This window comes from Euprymna scolopes, chromosome 2 (assembly GCF_053919585.1).
Source record: "Euprymna scolopes isolate OS-2025 chromosome 2, ASM5391958v1, whole genome shotgun sequence".
NCBI classification, from domain to species: domain Eukaryota; kingdom Metazoa; phylum Mollusca; class Cephalopoda; order Sepiida; family Sepiolidae; genus Euprymna; species Euprymna scolopes.
In genome coordinates this window covers 150,745,980-150,765,610 of record NC_136483.1, presented here as the reverse complement: position 1 = coordinate 150,765,610, position 19,631 = coordinate 150,745,980, and the positions used below count along the sequence as shown (strand labels likewise).

The following is a 19,631-nucleotide window of genomic DNA, read 5'->3' as shown; positions in this document are numbered from 1 at the left end:
GGAAAAAAGCAGGCTTTAATATCCACAAACCAGTCTTTTCTTCTTTAAACACCATGCTTGTTCTCTCTCAGTTGAAATGAAGTCCCTGGCTTTGACAAGCTTCTCGGTCTGACTCTCACTACAATCTTTAAATGAAAGACTTACATCAAATCCATTGCCTAAGTTTCTGTAAAAATGTTTGGATTATCCTAATTCTATAGAAATTGGTTTAATTCCCATTTGATAAATTTTCTTGATTGTTCGATGATCCTTATTTCAATTTTTCGACATTCCTTTGCCAATTTCTTGAATTATATAGTTTTTTTTTTTTATCCATTGTTAGATTTTTTTTTTTTCGAGCTATTTCGCTAAATTCTACCAACAGCAAATAATCTCTTGACACTGCAAAATACAATAAATATCAAAAACTTGTAAAAATCTTATTCAAAATAGAGAATCAAGAGTTTAGTGTTTGAAATTTATTTGCCAACATATGTGCTACAAATTATATAATTAAACATAAAAAAATCATCAATATTTTAAGAAATACTCGAAACTATCTGTATTGCATATAATCTAACATAAAAACTTAATAAAAGTTCAAAACACTAGGTTAGAAGAACGACTATGTGCGGATTTTTATTTTTTTTTTAATAAACAAATATTCATTTATTCAAAGTATTCAAATACTTTGAATAAATGAATATTTGTTTATTTAAAAAAAAATAAAAATCCGCACATAGTCGTTCTTCTAACCTAGTGTTTTGAACTTTTATTAAGTTTTTATATTCTCACCTGTAAAACCTTTTCAGCAAGAATTAGTTTCACTACCAACACTGCAGAGTATTCTTCTTTCTTTCTTTGTGTATCTAAAATTCAAAAGGAATTTGGATGAACAGAGTTTCTTTCCACGAGCTTCTCACCTGTGGAATACGTTATCACTGGAATGTTTCTCTGCAGACTACAACATGGCAAATAAATATTTATGTCATCCTGTGAATTAATCATAGTTTGCAATCCTTTCATAGTACTATTATATCATTGAATTGTTAATCCTACTAACCCTTATACTCGACTAGCTTTGGGACTTGATAAATAGTAAACCATTAGTATATATAAGCACACCTGACAGTATCCTGTATCTCTACAAAGTCACCTTTTTGCCATGCATGAAGTATTGTTTCATCTGGGCTGGTGCATCTATCACTAATCTCTGCCTTTTAAGAGTCGAAAACAGAACCTTTGATCAAATAGGTCCCGCCCTATCAACCAAACTCCAACTCCTGTCCCATCACCGCAACGTTGAATCCCTGTGCCTGTTTGACAAGTACTTTTATGTGCCCTGACGAATTCATAGCACTCAAACCCGCCTCCTTAAGGCAATTTCTTCCAACTAACACAAAATGCTGCAAAATCCCACCCCTTCACTTGCCATGAAAATAATGATAGAGCAGAGACAGGCTTGCAACATCTCTTCTGTGGGAGAGATGTTGCAGGGAAGAGAAAAGGGCATCACCTACTAGGTTTCAAAGACAGTTTTGAAGTCTATCAAGGCTAGATAGGGCTCGTCGAGCAGCTCCTTCCCTAATGTGGCAACATTACTCCATTTTAGGATGTATCTGGCTCTTATAAAGATAGAGAATTGCATCGGTAGTGAGATACCTGATGGAGTGGAAGAGTGATCCAACCATTTTCCAGCAATTTTGGCCGTGTTGCATTTCAGATCAGGAGTGAAGGTCAGTCCCAAAAGTTTGTCAAGACATGGTGCTTCCCAAAGACGAGAGCCATTCACTTCAATTGGGATGTGATGGGAGTCAGAGCGATTATGATGAAAGGAGAGAAGCTTGGTTTTCGGTGCATTAAAATTAACCAGCCACCTTTTTCCTCATTGCACCACATTCTCAAGCTCTTTACTTCAAAAGACCGGCCCAATTAATATCTTCAACTTCCTAAGGTTTGACACAAATATCATCATCATCATCATTATAGAACAGACATTACACCGAATATGAAAAAGAAAGCAAATGCCATAAATTTTTGTATGAATTAAAACTTGTGTATAAAGTAACAGAAGCAGCACCTTGGGTCGATGGAGCGTCAAGAAATGTACTCTACAACTTTAGTTTAAGAATGTTATCATGAAGATGACAATATTGAAGATAAAGATGACAATCTTGAAGATAAAGATGACAATCTTGAAGATAAAGAAGGCTGAATCAAAATATGAATGTATTTATTATTGCTAGTTGGCAATGACAAATACGACAAAAACAAGGCATTATTGGTCAGAATCAGATCCATTCGAAACTGTTTAAGAACTTGTTAAAAACTATAAATCATTCAACAGTTCTGGATCATCTCAAACAACTGAGGAAATCCAAGAAGTTTCTCAAATGGGTAACATATAAACTTCATGAAAAATAAAGAAGCCATTAGTTTTTTTTTTTGTTTTTTTTTACACAGGAATCACCACTTACCAAGGCCCGGAGGCCACTCGAGGATAAGGGTTAATGGGTATACATTAGTCAATGTGATTATAGCGTAGTAAAAATAAGTAGTGGGAATTTTGTAAATTGGATTACTTAGGGGGATGCTTCATCAAGAACTTGTTTACGTTGAACTTGAAAACAATCAGATTGTAGTCAGCTGGAAAGCAGGTAATCGGAAGAGAGTTCCACAGGTGTGCAGTTCCGAGAAACAAGCTTTGTTCATGGAATCTACATTTAGGTTTAGGCACAGATAACGAGTGTGGGAAATTATTGATGATGGTTTTGCCTAGACAAGTGTTTTTCGTGAAAGTTTACCGAAGTTGGACCATAGATTGAAGCTCAGCTGAGCATCTAGAATGAAAATAACGATAAGACAGAGACAGGCTCGCAACGTCTCTTCTGTGGGAAAGTGGTTGCAGGGAAGAGAAAAGCCCCCACACACACACACACACACACACTAAGCTACGAAGTCTATTTTGAACTCTGTCAAGGCAGGATAAGCTGCTTCTAGCAGCTCCTGCTCAGATGTGACGGCAGATATGTAGGTAGAGAATTGCATCAGGAGTGAGATATTTACTGGAGTGATAGAAGGATCCTACCATTTTTCCAGCGACCTTGGCAATGGATTTGATATACATGTTCCATTTCAGATCGAGAGTAAATGTCAAGAATTCCAGACGTTTTCTACGTTTTTGTTCGATAGCTGAAGCTACTTTTCCTTGCTTTCAGTTGCATCACCGCCCAACCAAATGGAATCAGCAAGGCAATCGAGAATTGCTGGGATTGTTCACATAATAAAATCTTTAACTTAGCTCTATTATAACCATTATTAACATAAAATTTGACAACCATAGGTGGTTGGGTCACATATACGACTTACATTGGTAGCAGAGCATAAAGGTAAAAAAAAAAGAATAAAAAAGAAAAAATGGCTTCTAGGTACATTACTCCACCTGCCTTAAACAGTGAAAAGTATAATTACAGGAAAAAAGAAATGCAAATATGGGAACTCGCCACAAGTTTAGAGGCACGCAAACAGCATTGGAAGGGAAAGCGAGAGGGGCATTATTGAAATTAGATCTTGACACACTAAATTCTGAAAATGGAATGGTCAAGTTAAATGAAAAACTTGATACCCTCTTCTTAGAAGATTCCAACAAAACAGCATTTCAAGCGTACAAAGTTTTTGAAACTCACTGGAGACAAAGCAACATTCCAATAGACAATTTTCTCATTGAGTTTTAATGTCAGGTTGCAAAATTAAAGTGACAAAATAATTCTGCCTGAGCCTGTTCTTGCATACAGAGTATTAAAAAGTCCTAACCCTAACCTCACCCCAGAAAATGAACGGCTAATAAAAGTCACCATTCCAGAACTTATGCTTAGTGAAATGTCATAACAATTTTATTTTTTAAATACTAAATGACTATTAAGCTTATTCTTTATCATCAAAATCTTCCCCGATCAGAGTAAAGACAAAATCAGACATCGTTTTCAGCACGAATAACAAAAACGAAATTGAGGAGACCTATTGTAGTAGTCGCTGTGATAGAGATCGCAGTGATAGAAATTCCAGTTTTAATAGTTGAGGTAATGGCAGAAGGGGCCACAACAAAAACTTAACACGCTAAATCTCAAACCTGAAAGCGACGACAACACTAAATGTTTTAAATGTGGTTATAAATATCATTGGGTCTACAACTGTCCCTTCGCTGAAACTGACGGCAGTATTAATGAACGAACAAAAGCAATATGATGTCACCAACACGTTTTTAGGAGAGACACTCGGCTCGGCCGTTTTGGATAGTTGTGTGTCCGGAACAGTTTGTGGTAAAAAGTGATTAGACTGTTTTCTGGAAACCCTACTAGAAAAAAAAAATTTGAGACAGAGTAAAGAATTCCACGACGGAAACACATTTAAATCCACGCACACAGCAACTCTACTATGTGCCATTGAAAACAGTATTGTCACTGATGTTGTGGATGCTGACATACCGCTTTTGCTAAGTAAAATGTCTATGAAAAGAGGCAGGACATGTCTTAATTTTGAGAACGATAGTGTCACCATGGTTAAAAAAAAGATCCCACTGCAGTGTATCTCATCTGATTACTATCATATTTCTATTACCAGACCTCTACCAGACCGAGGTAAGTTCAAACACATTTTGTTTATTAAAGAAATTTCACGCAAAAATAAAAATGGCTACTAAACTTCATAGAAAATTCAGTAATCTTAGCGGTAAAAGTTAGGAATGCCAGAATAGTAAGCCCCACTCTCCCCAATGGTTTACGTCGACTTGTGCAACTGCCATTGCTCAAAAGCGGCATGCATACCGTAGGTTTAACCGACATAAATCCAGTTCAAACAGACTGAAGTATATAGAAGCTAGAAATAACGTTAAGAAAGAAATAGCGACAGCTAAGAGAGAATTTACGGAAACCACTAAAAAGCGCATCGAAGCACAAAAACTAGGAACTCGAGACTTCTGGAAAATCTACAACAGTGTAGTAAATAATGGGCAATCAACAATTCCCCCACTAACCAACAATCACAGGGTTGTCCCCTCAGCAACCGACAAGGCTAACATGCTTGCCAGTCGGTTTGCCTCCAACTCCACACTGGACCCTTCCAACCAGCCCCTACCTGACTTTCCTATGCGGACAGACGCCACACTAGACGATCTGGAAACCACCCCTGCTCAGGTGCATGCTATCATAAAAAACCTTGATACCTCAAAAGCATGTGGACCCGATCTTATCCCAGCTGTGCTATTAAAAAAGTGCTCAGCCGAAGTAGCTCCAGTTCTCTCCAAACTCTACAACAAATGCCTTAATGAAGCTTGCTTTCCGGGCTGTTGGAAAACTGCTTCTGTTGTACCAGTATTCAAGAATTCTGGCGAAAGGACAGACCCATCAAATTATCGCCCATTAGCCTCCTCCCACTTTTTGCCAAAATATTTGAGACCATAATTAACCATGCTCTAGTCCATCATCTTACAGATGCTAAACTACTGACTGACAAACAATATGGATTTAGACAAGCCCGTTCCACAGCAGACATCCTAACTGTGATCTCTGAACGTATATACCATTCACTGGACAAAGCGGGGGAGGGCAGAGCGGTAGCTCTAAATATATCTAAGGCTTTTGACAGGGTATGGCATGAGGGTCTCCTCAGGAAAATCAGATCATACGGTATCACTGGTAGAATACTTAACATAATTAAATCCTTCTTAGATAAGAGAAAAATCCAGGTTGTCCTCGACGGTCGTACATCTAAACATATGATATAAATGCGGGGGTGCCCCAGGGTTCTATCCTTGGACCTCTATTGTTCCTGATATTCATAAATGACCTCCCCGACAAAATTGCCTCTGAGATGGGTATATATGCTGATGACACTATGGCAGAAACACTAGAGGAAGACCTCCAATCTGTAGTGGAATGGGGACAAAAGTGGTTGGTCGCATTCAATGCTGCCAAGACTAAACTAGTTTCATTCAATAATTACAAGAAACCCTCTCTACCACCCATAGCAATGGCCAACGACTCTTTATCTGAGAGTCCATCTTTCAAACTCCTTGGCCTAACGTTCACAGGAAACATGAGTTGGAACAATTACATTGAAGGCATTGCCAGGGCCGTTGCAAGAAAGGTGGACTCTCTCTACCGTGCTAGAAAACTACTAACACTCGAAAGTATCCTGTACCTCTATAAGGCCACCATTCGCCCATGTATGGAGTATTGCTGCCACATCTGGGCTGGTGCATCTGCTACTAGTCTCTCGCTCCTTGACAAGGTTCAAAAGAGAGTCGCAAACCTGATAGGCCCTGAACTGGCATCTAAGCTTCAGCCTCTGTCCCATCGACGAAATGTTGCATCCCTTTGCCTTTTCTACAAGTATTTTAGTGGTGAATGCTCTGACGAACTGCAATCACTTGTGCCCCCACGACGTGAGCACCCTCGACAAACCCGACAGGCTGCTAAATCCCACCCCCACACTGTAGAGATCCCTAGATGTAAAAGATCTTTTTACTCCAATAGTTTCTTCCCCAGAACCGCTAGACTCTGGAATTCCATTCCAGGTCCCTGCTTCCCCAACAGTACTGACGTGCAGAAGTTCAAGTATAACGTGAACCGACATCTTGCTGCCCAAATCCCTACATAGTACCCCAGTAGTTGTTGCCCCTGATAGTAGCCCCCTACACCAAAGTGGCAATTTGCCTTGTTTGGGGTGAAAATGTAATAAAAAAAAAAATAAATCTTGTGAAATCTGCTTGAAGTACAAAAGTGTTGAACCCAGACCCATTGTTTGGTTTTCACTGGGGACATATTTTAATGAAAGCATTGTCATGGACATTAAAGAAATTAACACAAACAAGGTACTACACCTTATTGATCATGGAACCAGATACAGTGTCGGAGTTAAAATTCTAAGTAAAGAAAGTTCTGATATCATTAGTGCTGTCTTTAAGAACTGGATCACATATTTTGGTACACCTGGATTTTGGCACACCTGGATTTATTCTCACTGACAATGGCAGAGAGTTCAATAACAAGTCGTTTTATGGTGGTTACCATAGATTTTAAAGACGTTTGAAAAAGGGTCACCATTTCGGTTGGTCCCCTGTTTGGGGCACCTCCGAAATTAGAGAGAGAACAAGAGTGCTGAAAAAGAACAGTTGTGGAAAAGAAAACATTGGGTTATAATTAAGTGCGACAAGACTTTAGGGTTGATGACGTTTTGTAAAGGTTTCCAAGATATAGGGTACAAAGAGGATGGTACATTTCTTTGATAAAAGTCTTTACCCAGGGGAACTGGTCCGTCGCGTGTTGATGCTTCTATTGTTTCCGCATGTCTGAGACAGATTTCTTTGTATCTCCCTCCATGACAGTCCTCTATTCCAATTGGCTGAAACCTCTGGTGACGTTGAGAGAAAAAAGGAAGGGAAAAGTAGAAGAGTAGGGAGAAAGAGAGAAATAAGGGAAGCATACCGTAGCAGCATCATAGTAGTAGTTCACTACAGTGTAAGGACCCGGCACAAAATCTGAACATTGTGGTTCGTACTACTGTTGCTGAAAGTCCTTGGAGAATGGGCTCAATGAAAGACACAATGGGATTCTAGCAGAAATGGTAAAGAAAACCATAGAAGAAACAAATTGCAGTTTCAAGGTGGTTCCCGCATGGGCTATAAGTGACAAAAGTACGCTTTACAGTGTCCATGGATATAGTCCTAATCAACTCGTTTTTAGCAGAAATCTCAACCTAATTGGTAATTTAAATGACAAACTCCCTACACTGGAAGGTGTTTCCACCAGTGAAATTGTTGCAAATAACCTTTAACGCTATGCATGCTACCAGGAAACACTTCATAGCAGGTGAATCCTCACAAAAACTAAGACGTGCACTTCGACACCAATTTAGGACAGGTATTGCACAATCATATAAAAATGGAGATGCTGTTCTCTATAAAAGGAATTAGTGTGATAGATGGCTTGGTCCTGGAAATGTTATAGGGTGGGAGAACAAACAGGAGCTTGTCAAATATGGTGGCACCTATGTAAGAGTAGATTCATCTCATTTAGTTTCCTATCCTGAAACTTATGAAAACCACAATAAGACAACAACAAGGAATCGAGTATCCTACAAGAATCTTTGAGGATGCCAAATCTTGAAGAGAATACTTTGGGAAATCCCAAACAACAATGTCAAGCAGCGTCACACCGTGGAAACTTAAGAGATAACAAATAAGCAGGACACTACAGCCAGAAAAGTCAAACTTCCAAAACCTGGACAAGTCATCATATGCAAGCTTGCCAATGATACAGAATTAGAGTGGAGGATGTTAAATGTCATAGATGTGTATAGGTAAAAATATTAAACTCGGACAGAACGAGTATGTAAAGAAATTAAAATATATTCCAGTAGAAACAGGCAGGAACATTAAAGACACAATATCCACAGCAAAAATTATTGAACTCAAGTGAGTTATTGATCAACTTAACTGGTTGGCTACCCAGACTAGACTTGATCTTAGCTATGGTGTTAGTGCATTAAGTTCTATCCTCAAACAAAGCAATGTAGAACGTATAAAACATGTCAATAGAGTAGTTAAGAAAGCCAAGAAGGAAAAATCCCAGATAGATATTCCTGACTTAGGAAATCTCGATCATCTAAAAATTGTTGCCAATAGTGATGCTTTATTCGCTAACTTGAGCGATGAACGATCTCAAAGAGGTTACATAATCATTTTGGTTGGCGATAACTATAAATATATGCCCATAACCTGGCAGTCCAAGTGCATTAGAAGAATGGTCAAAAACACACCAGCTGCCAAAACAATAGTCATGGTTGACATGTCGGAAGCCTGCATATTTTACAGAAAACTATTATTTGGGGGGGGGGTTGCATGTGCGTCAATAAAATCATCTTCAACTCTACACCCATTGTCAGTTTTTTTTACATACAACTTACAAATCCTTTTCGGGTTCAATCATTTTAGCAAAAAAAAGTATGTATCTTTCAAGTTCTTTATATCATCAAATATTTATTCATAGTTAAGTAGTTTTTGTTTTGCGGCATATCAACTCTCTTCGGGTTCAATCGTTTAAGCAAAATAAGTTTTTATGCTTCAAGTTCTTCAAGTTATGCTTCATCAAATATTTATCATGGTGTTTGGTTTGGTTTGGTTGTTTTCTACACTTCTTTTGCTGAATTAAAACAACTTATGTTTTTATCGCAAGAGATAATTGATATTTCGTATACGTTGGAGGAGTTTCATTTTCAAAGAGTGGATCTGATGGGAAAGTCTGATGAAAAGTCTCATCAGGATTCGTGCAGGCCTTATTTTTTGTACATGGAATGATAAAAAAAAAAAAAAAGAAATAGTGAAAAGATAAATAAACTTTTTTAAATTTCCAGAGAAAAAAGAATGTCCACAAAAAAAAAAAAAAAAAAAAGCAAGCGTTCCAACTCTAATGTTGATAATTTATATAATTTTAAACATAACCAGTGGTAAAAACAATAAACATTATTCAATTCAGTTTGATCGTTTTTGTTCTATGGCATATCAACCCTTTTCGGATTATTTAATACAGAATCTGATCATTTTGGTCAAAGTCTTTACACCTTCAAATATTTATTCATGGTGTTTAGTTTGGTTGTTTTGTAGAAGAAAAATTGTTTTTGGCTTCGCAGAACATGACTGAGTTTTGCAAAGGGAAAGGAAAATAAAACAATAACATAAATGTTTGATGCATTTTAGGTCAGGAAGCTGGTACCTCGAGACATCCTGATCTGGTAGCACCAACCAGAGAAAGAAATGTCCGAAAAAAGGCAAGCATTTATAAGAAATATTTTTTTAAATAGCATGCAATATCTTTTAGCCAAGAAAGAAAATTTAACATGCTTATCTTTGGCCATTTTAGAAATTGGTGATAATATTTGGCTGCTAGAATTTTTAGCGCATTGCATCTATCGCCGACCCGTACAGTTTTTGTGATTAACCAGATAGAAAGACGGATATACTGAAATATAATTTAGTTTCGTTAATAAAATATCACAGATTGAAATGAGGGTTAAAGTTGGTAAATCAAGTGACTTTTTGCCGTTTGGCTGAAGGTCCTGCAACATTTTCTCCTGTCTCTTCGGACATCTTTTCAACATTAGAGGAGACCATATCACGTATGCCACCCATCTGCAAAAAAAAAAAAATAAAACCAGAAAAATTAACATGAAATGCAAAGAAGGTTGGAAGAAAGTTCTTTCTACATTATGATATAGATTTAAAATATCAATAAAATGCTGCCATTCAATATATATATATACATATTGTGTAATTAAATGGTAATTAGTAAAAACCTGAAAAAAGTGCTCAATACTATTGTAGAGCAAAAATATATTTTTTTTATTACCATTTTATCTGCTTAGTTACACATGTTTTGATTACTGAATCATGTTCATGATCTGATAATTTCGTCAGACTTCATAGAAATATTCATCATAAATAAATATTTAATCAAAATCAAAACATCGGTAATCAAAAATATGTGTAACTAAGCAGATAAAACGGTAATAAATATATATATATATATATATATATATATATATATATATATATATATATATATATACTAGCAAAAGTACCCTTCGTTGACTGGGTTCAAAAACAGCCTACAGAAAATGGACTCTGATTTATTAAAGTATAGGTTATGAAAAGGAAGAGTTGTAAAGAGATAGCTTCGAATTTGTGGGTATCAAAACCAAAGCAAAATATGATGAAAGTAAATATAAAATAGATAAGCCCCATAATTTAATTATACCATACCAGTTCACACTTAAACACTTATCACAATATTCTATGGATCTATATTAAAAAACCTTGTTAAACTTTGTGACATATTTCGATTCTATGGAGGTCAGGCGCGAACAAACACCCCATAATTGTATTATACCATATTTCTTCAAACTGAAACATAATTATCAAAGTATACTTACGCAGATAGATATGAAAAGTCTTTATTAAAGTTTGTGCCTATTTCCATTCTATGGAGGCCAAGTGCGAATGCAGACCCCACAATTTTATTATACCATCCTTATTTAAGTTAAAACATACTTACCAAAGTATTCTTATGTACATCTACATAAAAAACACTTGTAAACGTTTCTTTTTTAATTTAAAAATTTTTTAATTTCATACTTTGTGGACCAGGCGCGAACGCAGACCCCACAATATTAATGAACCACCATTCTGCAGGATCAAACATACCCATTCCTGTGTCTCGATACATCTTCTATCATTATATGTAACCAGTTTTTTAAAATAGTCAACCATATAGGAGCCTATTCGTGACCACACACACACAGCTTTATATATATATATATATATATATATATATATATATATATATATAAATTTATTCCAGGTTAATATTTTCCAGAGGTGAAGCAACCAATGAATTTTTAATTTTTTAACATATATGTATACATGTTTCTATTACGATTTCTTTAGTAATGCAACGTTATTAGGCTAGATCAGGAAATGTTGGGTATGCCTAAAGGAGTTTAAAGATTACTTTTTATTACGCAGAAGTCATAGAGTTGAAAGAACAAAATTTCATTACTTACTGTAATCTGGAAAGGAACAGTGTCCTCTTTATGGTCTGGTGATTTGTATAGAAGAGCCATTCTCTGCTTGTCTTCCCAATAAAGAATGATGCGTATTGTGCTGACATGAGCCCAACTCTCACCCAACGCAGGAATCAGGTTGGAACTCATATCAGTCTGATTGCTTACACGAGTTGTCATTTGATTGGTTAAAACAATCTGGAAATAAGAAAAAATAGAAAATTTAATTCGAAGATGATTTAATTAAAAAGAAAATAACTAAAGAGAGAGAAAGAAAAAGATGTAAAAACAAAAAAAAAATTATCTAAAGTCTACGTACAATTCCGCGCCTCCATCAGTTTACCCATCACTCCATCTATATCTATAAAAGCGAAAATGTGTGTGTGTTTGTGTGTGTGCATGTGCATTTTTTCTGTATGTCCGGCAAAGGCTTTTCTCCGGCTGCTTCTCAGCTTGCTCACTCATTCTTATAACTTTTTATATGCTACCGAGATTATAATATCTAACACTTACAAAGCGACGGCGTAAATTTCTTTTATTTCGGCCACTTTTATCTTACAACAAAATTTGCACTGTTAATTCATTTTCTTTGCTACTGCTATGGTGTGATATATGACCTAGAAAATTACCTGGGGTTTTAAACGCTTATTTTCAAATCTTTCCAAGTCCCTGGCTTCGTGGTGTCATGCTATGTCATCAGACTACTAACCTCAAGACTTCGGATTCGAGCCTATCTCCCTTCCAAAATTTTTTCGCTGTTTTTTTTTTCTTTTTTCGTTTTTTTTTTAAATATTTAAACAGGGTTATTACTTTTAGTTTTCATCTCCCCCACCCCCCAACACACACACCTACAATTTTAATATCGAAGCAGGGTTATTTATGGCATTTTTCGCGTTCGCTGTTTTTTTTTTCTTTTTCCGATTTTTTAAGTTTTAACATCATTCATTTTGTATCACGTTCATTTTTTTTTTTGTTTTTTTTTTCATCACGTTCGCGTTTTCTTTTTTTAGTTTTTGTTTTTCTGATTTTAAGAAATTTTAACATCGTTCGTTTGCATCACGTTCATTTATTGCTTTTTTTTATAACAGGGTTATTACTTTGCTTATTCTGTTGTTTTTAATTACCAACTCAACACAAACACCTCTAAAGAACCAGGCAACACCGGGTACCCCCGCTAGCCTATAATATAAATCTCATCTGTCTATTTAAATGTACGTATGTATGTATGTATGTCTACCTAAAACTTTTGACAGAGGCGATGGATTTTCATGAGATTAGAATTGTTTTAAAGCTCGACCCCTCGGATGACAAATATTGAAAAATTGGGTAAAACCATTAATTCCTTCACCCTCAACTGGGCACTTTTCTACAGGGAGGGGGTCGCTTTTTTCGCCAATATTTTCAAAAGTTTTTGATTGACTAGCCTTAATTTAAACCTTTGCCACTTCCAGTTTGGTGATGGACACAATGGCAAAGACATCACGTTTTTTTTCACGTTCTTTTCCTCCTTCGCAGTACGGGTTCGAGCCTGCCTGCCTATTCTCATTTCTTGTTTTTTTTTTGGTTTTTTTTTGCTCAATACACCTCTCCAAACACCTGGGCAATGCCAGGCACCTAGGCTAGTCAATTATAATATAGCCTCCTCCCCCTCGCCACTTTAATGTGCTTAAGATACAACAGACCAAACCACAATTGGTGTTAATTCAGTCCACTACTTGTATGAAAATTGTCGAAAGAGTGATAAAAAGGGAATTATATATTTATAAACTTACATTTTCAAAAGGTCACATTTTAAGAGAAAATTACAAAAATAGTATGAAATTTACAAATAAAACTGAAACCTGTGAAAAAGTGAATTCAATAATTTTAATGTCGTGAATTCACACATTTCCATATAATTTTGTTCTTTTACATCTTGTTTTTTTTTCTTTCATTTATTTTATATACTAGCAGTTCAGCCTGGCTTTGCTCAGGCCCTATGTATTGTTCATAACTTTATGTGCATATATTAAAAAGTTTAACTCATGTCTAGGTAACCTACATCTAAAATTTCAAGTGTTTAGACCCAAAATTGGTGGAGGAGTTTGGTAGAGTTTGCAAAGGTCAACTCTTTCTAACTTAAACCGCTTGACAGCCAAATTTTCGACCAAAAACTGATTAAAAAGCTTGATGCATGTCTGAATACCCTTTATGTAAAATTTCAAATGATTTGGTTGCCAAGGGGTCAAAGTTCAAAAGATTTGACCTTTGTGGTCTCTAGCAAACTATTCAGCCAATTTTAGGTCTAAACACTTGAAATTTTAAATGTAGGTTATCTGAGCATGAGTCAAACTTTTTAATATATACATATGCACATAAAGTTATGAACAGTACATAGCCCCCAAGCAAAGCAAGGCTGAACAGCTAGTAGCCTACAAAGGTAGAATCACATATTTTGGAGAGGTGGTCAGATGGGAGGGGGTAACAGAAGGTATTAATCTACAATAATACCAAAGAAATATTATTGCAATATATTCATTTTTAAACGGTTTAAGATTTTCTTTTAATGGATACAGGGCATTTTTAAGTAATTGAAGCATATTTATGAGCATTTACTGCAGATTATTTGGAAACCATTAATTTCTGAAGATTTTCAGTAGCATATTCTGATTCCTTGCACAGAAATACACTTATATGGCAAATTTCATTGCTTAATCTTGAATCTGAATCTTGAAGATTGAAGGGGGAAAATATTTAAACATGCAAGGCACAAAAATAATCATAACTTCCTTAATTTTAATTGAATTTAAAAAATTTTAAAAGATTCTTTCTTAGCTCATCAAGCTTTTTCTATGTATGCCATCATTGAAATATTTGAAGCTATTTCAATTTTTTCATGTGTAAAGATGATATATATATAAATGTGTCCAACCGAAAAGTCATAAAACGTGGCAAAAACATGAGTCTAGGGCATCTGATCTTTATAGTTGCTGTGGCTTATCGGATTGTGGAAATATAAATATATATACATATACATACATATATATATATATATATATATAAATTCAAAAATATTTCCAAGTTTACAAACTGAATAATTCTGTGAACTAAAGGCAAATATAAATATTAATGTTAATATTTATAGGGTAATACTAACCAGATGAAAAAGCTTAATGTCCAAGATAAAGCATTGATATAAAGAATTGAATTTACAACAAATTTATTATTCAACAAGAATACAAATTGAAAATTTTAAAATTTTCCTTTTGACTTCTTTAATAGTTTATAGTTTTCAATTTATGTGCTCACCAGAAAAATTGATAGTTTGCCTATGAATATCATGTTGCTAACTGCTTTCCTCTGAGGATAAGAGCCATGCTTTGAAACTTCATTAAATTTTTTTAAAAGATTTTAAATTGTATTCCTTTTCGAATAATAAATTTGTTGTAAATTCTAATTCACAGAGTTTAAATTGAATTTCTTTATATACAGACATATATATATATATATATATATATATATATATATATATATTTCCCCAAAACCTCTGGTCTTGATGGAGGGGAGACTAAAACTTGCTGCTATGATTTCAAATGATCTGAAATAACAGCAAGGGAGGACTTGATTCCAAATATTTCTCATATGTTATATCGCCCCTCTTTTCGAAATAGGGTACGATTACGAATATCTTCAGTATCAAATAATCCTTACACACTGTAGAATTTACTTTATATATGAAAACCAAAGAGAGGAGATATAACATATAAGAAATATTTGGAATCAAGTCTCCCCTTACTGTTAATTAAGATCATTTGAAACCATAGCAGCAAGTTTTAGTCTCCTCTCTATCAAGGCCAGAGGTTTTGGGTAAATATCAGCTATTTTGTAATTCATATGTAAAACTATGAAAACAAATGATTATGATTAAAACATTTTATGGCTGTAAAAAAGTGCCAAAAATAGGCTCTGGATGATGAATGATCCCCTTATTGTGCAACCTTAAGAGCAAATGTCATTTAGGTCATTACCTTTCCAACAAGTCTTCATTTTTTTTAAATTCTGATCAATAGTTGCTGAGATTTTGAACTTATAACATTGCCAAAAAAGGTGGTCTATCTATATATATATATATATATATATATATATATATATATATATATATATATATATATTCTCATAGCCAATGCTCATATCTTTGGTTCTATGGGACGAAACTACATAAAAATTTGCAAGCTTTTTGAAGATTATAATACTATTTTATGGTTAAAATTTTATGACAATTGGTAAAAAAAAAGTATATATTTTCAAACCAATAAAATATGCCTACATTTGTATATATAGTGTCCTGGCAAGCAGCTTCAGTTTTGCTGCTTCAGTTGTCTCCTCTGTAACCTTGCCAGATAAATAAAAAAAGCTCAATATATAAGCTACAGCAATATTTTGGATTTAAGTTTAGTACATTTTTTAAAATGTACGACAAATTTATTATTTAACAAGGTATACAAAAATTTTAAGTTATTTCCTTAATCCATGAATTTTCAATAAGTGGCTCATATCATCAGAGTAAATTTGTATTTAAAATAATGTTAATAGTAAATGTTTTTTAAAGTAATGTTAATAGCGAGTCATGAATTTTACTATTTAGCACATATATTGAAAAACTAAAAAGCCTCAATCTTTATCTCAAAAAATTCCAAAACATAAGAATTCTAACAAAGTCATTGGTTTTACATGTTAAACGTCAAATTAACCAATAGAAATTTTGGAATTTCAAACTTTTTTTTTCCTTCTATTTTCTTAAATTTCTTTATGACATTAAAAGTAATATTTTCATAGTATTGAAAGTAACACTTGTGATGGGAAATCAGAAGGAAAGTAATACTAAATGCACAAAGTGTTACTTACAGCGAGTTTGTATTGGTTGGCAATCTGGATGAGGTTTTGTGCTACAGTTGTAAGTAAACGTGTCCTGAGGCCAAGGTCTTCAAAATCATGACGGAAGTGGAATGCAATACTGTCAATAATCACCAGTTTTACCTAAAAAAAAAAAAAAATTAAAAAAAAAATTTAAATTAAAAGGCATGGTAGTTTGTTTGAAGCATTGCTAGTAAATAAGTATATGAGTATTTAATAAGGCTGTAATTTAATTTGGTATGAAGCATTTATTCTAAATCAACAGTTTTACATGTTTCAGCTATCGTCATATTTTTACTAAATTTAACCAGGCAGATAAAGAACAAATCCTAACAACTTGGCCTGAAGAAGATAAGCCAAAATAAAGCTTTAGTTTAAAAATGTCTGTATATATGTAACCAAAATGTTTGTATGAATAAACAGTTATCTGCTTCTTTATTATCAGTCACAATTAAAAATCGCATTTCAAGTAAAAACACTTGGATATACTTGTGTATCATGCTAAAATACATGTCCTCGCCAAAAATTAGAAAAGGGTATCAAGTAAAAGATTAATTACAAGTGAAGATTAATTTTATCATACATTGCAGTTTTACTTTCTATTCTTTTCTTGACTTACTATTATGGTGTTAATTTTTTTCTTTCTCTAATGAATGACTTATCGCCCTTGGTTTATATAAACTTCCGGTATTTCTGCTGATAATGATTGATAAATATGGCAGATCAAGAAAATACAATAAAACCAATGTTTATTTTTAATAAATATTTCTACACGATCTTCTATTCAATCATTTAAAGAAATATTTGGTGAGGATACTTATTTCAGAATGACACCTAAGTACATCAAAATGTTTTTACAATTAGATACGATAAAAAATCACATTTCAAGTAAAAACACTTTTATGTGCATATGTATCCTCACCAGTAATTAGAAACAAGGATTAATTACAAGTTAAAAATTAAGGCACTTCTACACTATCAGAACGAAATTTCATAAATCCTTATACTGAATTTCACATGAAAACAATTGTATCTGTGTATTGCTTGTATTTTTAAGATGATTATATCCAAAAATTACGAAAATCGATAAGGTAGAAAATTATTTATTAAAGAAAATAAAAAATAGAATTTGAAGAAAATGATCGTATTTGCTTATGTAAGACACAGGAGAGTTAAAAAGGGAGGTAATTTCCTCACGATAATTCTTGGAAAACTCAAGCAAAATCTTGTATATATGCTATTTTTACATTATTTAATTTTTAGGCAAACAGTTATTTTTATATTAAACAATTATGAAAAAATCTTAAATGAAAAACAGACCCAGAAACACTGTATATATGTTGTTTATTTTTTTATTTGTTTTGCGTTAGTCACATTAAACATTTAGAGTTACTTCCTTTTGTTTATGTTTGCATTTAAATTTATTTTATAAAAACAAGATGGCCACAATTTTTCATCTGCTAACAGGATTAAAGTTGTTTCTTTTAATAATTCAATAATATTCAGGTAATTTCGACTGCATAATTTGGAAGTTAACATTGTAATTTATTAAAATTGACAAAAAAAAAATCAGTAGAAACCATTGTTTTTTTTTTTATCTGAAAACTCCATCTATCGACTACAAAATTTCATTCTGATAGTGTAGAAGTGCCAAAATTAATTTTATCATAAATTGCAGTTTTATATTATGGTCTTAATATTTGCTTCCGTAAATGAGAGAATGACTTATCTCCCCTGGTTTATAGGACCCATTGTTATCAATGACGGAGTGAGAAAATATAAGACCTATGTTTATTTTTAATAAAAAGTTTTACACAATCTTCTACTCAATCATGTTTAAAATTTTTTTGAAGATATTTATTTTAGTATTAGCAGGGGTACCCGGCATTGCCCAGGTGTCTGTAGGTGTAAAAGAAAATTTTAAAAAGTGTTTTGAACCCGTGACGAACCCGAAAACGGAAAAAAAAGTGAAAGACAAAGTGAGATCTTACCATGATGCTACGAGGCCATAGGAAGTGAAAAGCGTTGAAATTTAGCGATGTCAATGAAAAAGTTGACTTGCAGAAATGAACGTTGGCTGAAGGCCAGTTCAGCTTTCCGCCATTTCATTTTTTTTTTTTTCCCCATGATGTTGGAGAAACCAAGCTCCCCCGAATAAGGGGGAACTCTCAAATGAATAGCAATTGTCAGATATGAGGTTTCCCCGACATTGATCAAAGCTGATTGCTTTCTTTATGAAGAGAAAGATGTCATAAAACAAAGATGTCATATTCTAAAAACCAAGTAAATTGATCAACCTAATTTTATGACAAACCACCATGTCATTTTAGAATGTGTTAAAATTCAAGGGTGACAACTCAATTCAACTACCCAGATTTTGTTTGTATTCAAAGATTTTTATTAAACTTTTTGTTTTGATAAAAATCATAAATTTTGATTTTCTTAATTAAAAAAAAAAAAAATACTTGATGAATTTATGTGTTTTTGGAATATGACATCTTTAATCTGTGATAGATACATACAACAAAGATTTTTCTGCAATTTAAAAAATTTTTTTAATTAAATCAATTTCTAAATAAGAACCCTGTAATTTTTACAAATAATTCTTGCATGGACATTCCAGATTCTTGGATCTTTATTCCTTTCATAATTCATAAAACGTCTTATCAGCAAGAAAACCTCATGCATTATAATTGGACATCAATGATATGCATGTTAAATAAAAACACTATTATATAATAATACGTCATGTAGAAATTAGTAAAAAAAAAATTTAAATTATGAAAATCTATAGTGTAGATCAGCTAGAACTATCTTTAAAAAAAATTTTTTTTAATTGTTATTATGGTATATTCTTGATTGGACATTTTTTAATTTGAAATAGCAAAAGTTAAGTTACAACAAGGGAGATAAGTCAGTTTGTAATACAATATTGGCCGCTATAGAAGAAACCAATAAAATTGCATTATTCGATATATCTTATTTTTTTCTTGTAATTATTTTTCTACTCGACTATTTTTCGTAATTTTTACTAATTACGACATGACATGTGATCACGTGTTTTCATTTAAAATGTATTTTTGATATCCAATTAGAACGAACAAACACCAAAGACTTTGATTTAAAAATGTCCACACTCTTTA

At 33.6% G+C, this 19,631-nt stretch overlaps 1 protein-coding gene across 4 annotated transcripts in view; it reads right to left on the bottom strand.

Annotated features, from left to right (window-relative positions):
• Positions 1 to 9,442: 9,442 nt before the first annotated feature.
• The window catches only part of LOC145297623 (DNA repair protein RAD51 homolog 3-like), a 75,722-nt gene continuing 65,533 nt past the window's right edge, over positions 9,443 to 19,631 (bottom strand). For all 4 annotated transcript variants that reach the window (XM_080143708.1, XM_080143717.1, XM_080143736.1 and 1 more), the window contains 3 exons: positions 16,480 to 16,611; positions 11,596 to 11,793; positions 9,443 to 10,165 (listed from right to left, as the gene is read on the bottom strand). In XM_080143708.1, the coding sequence (XP_079999834.1) occupies positions 10,061 to 10,165; positions 11,596 to 11,793; positions 16,480 to 16,611 (435 nt within the window). In that variant the 3' untranslated portion in view covers positions 9,443 to 10,060. The remainder of the gene's footprint in view (positions 10,166 to 11,595; positions 11,794 to 16,479; positions 16,612 to 19,631) is intronic.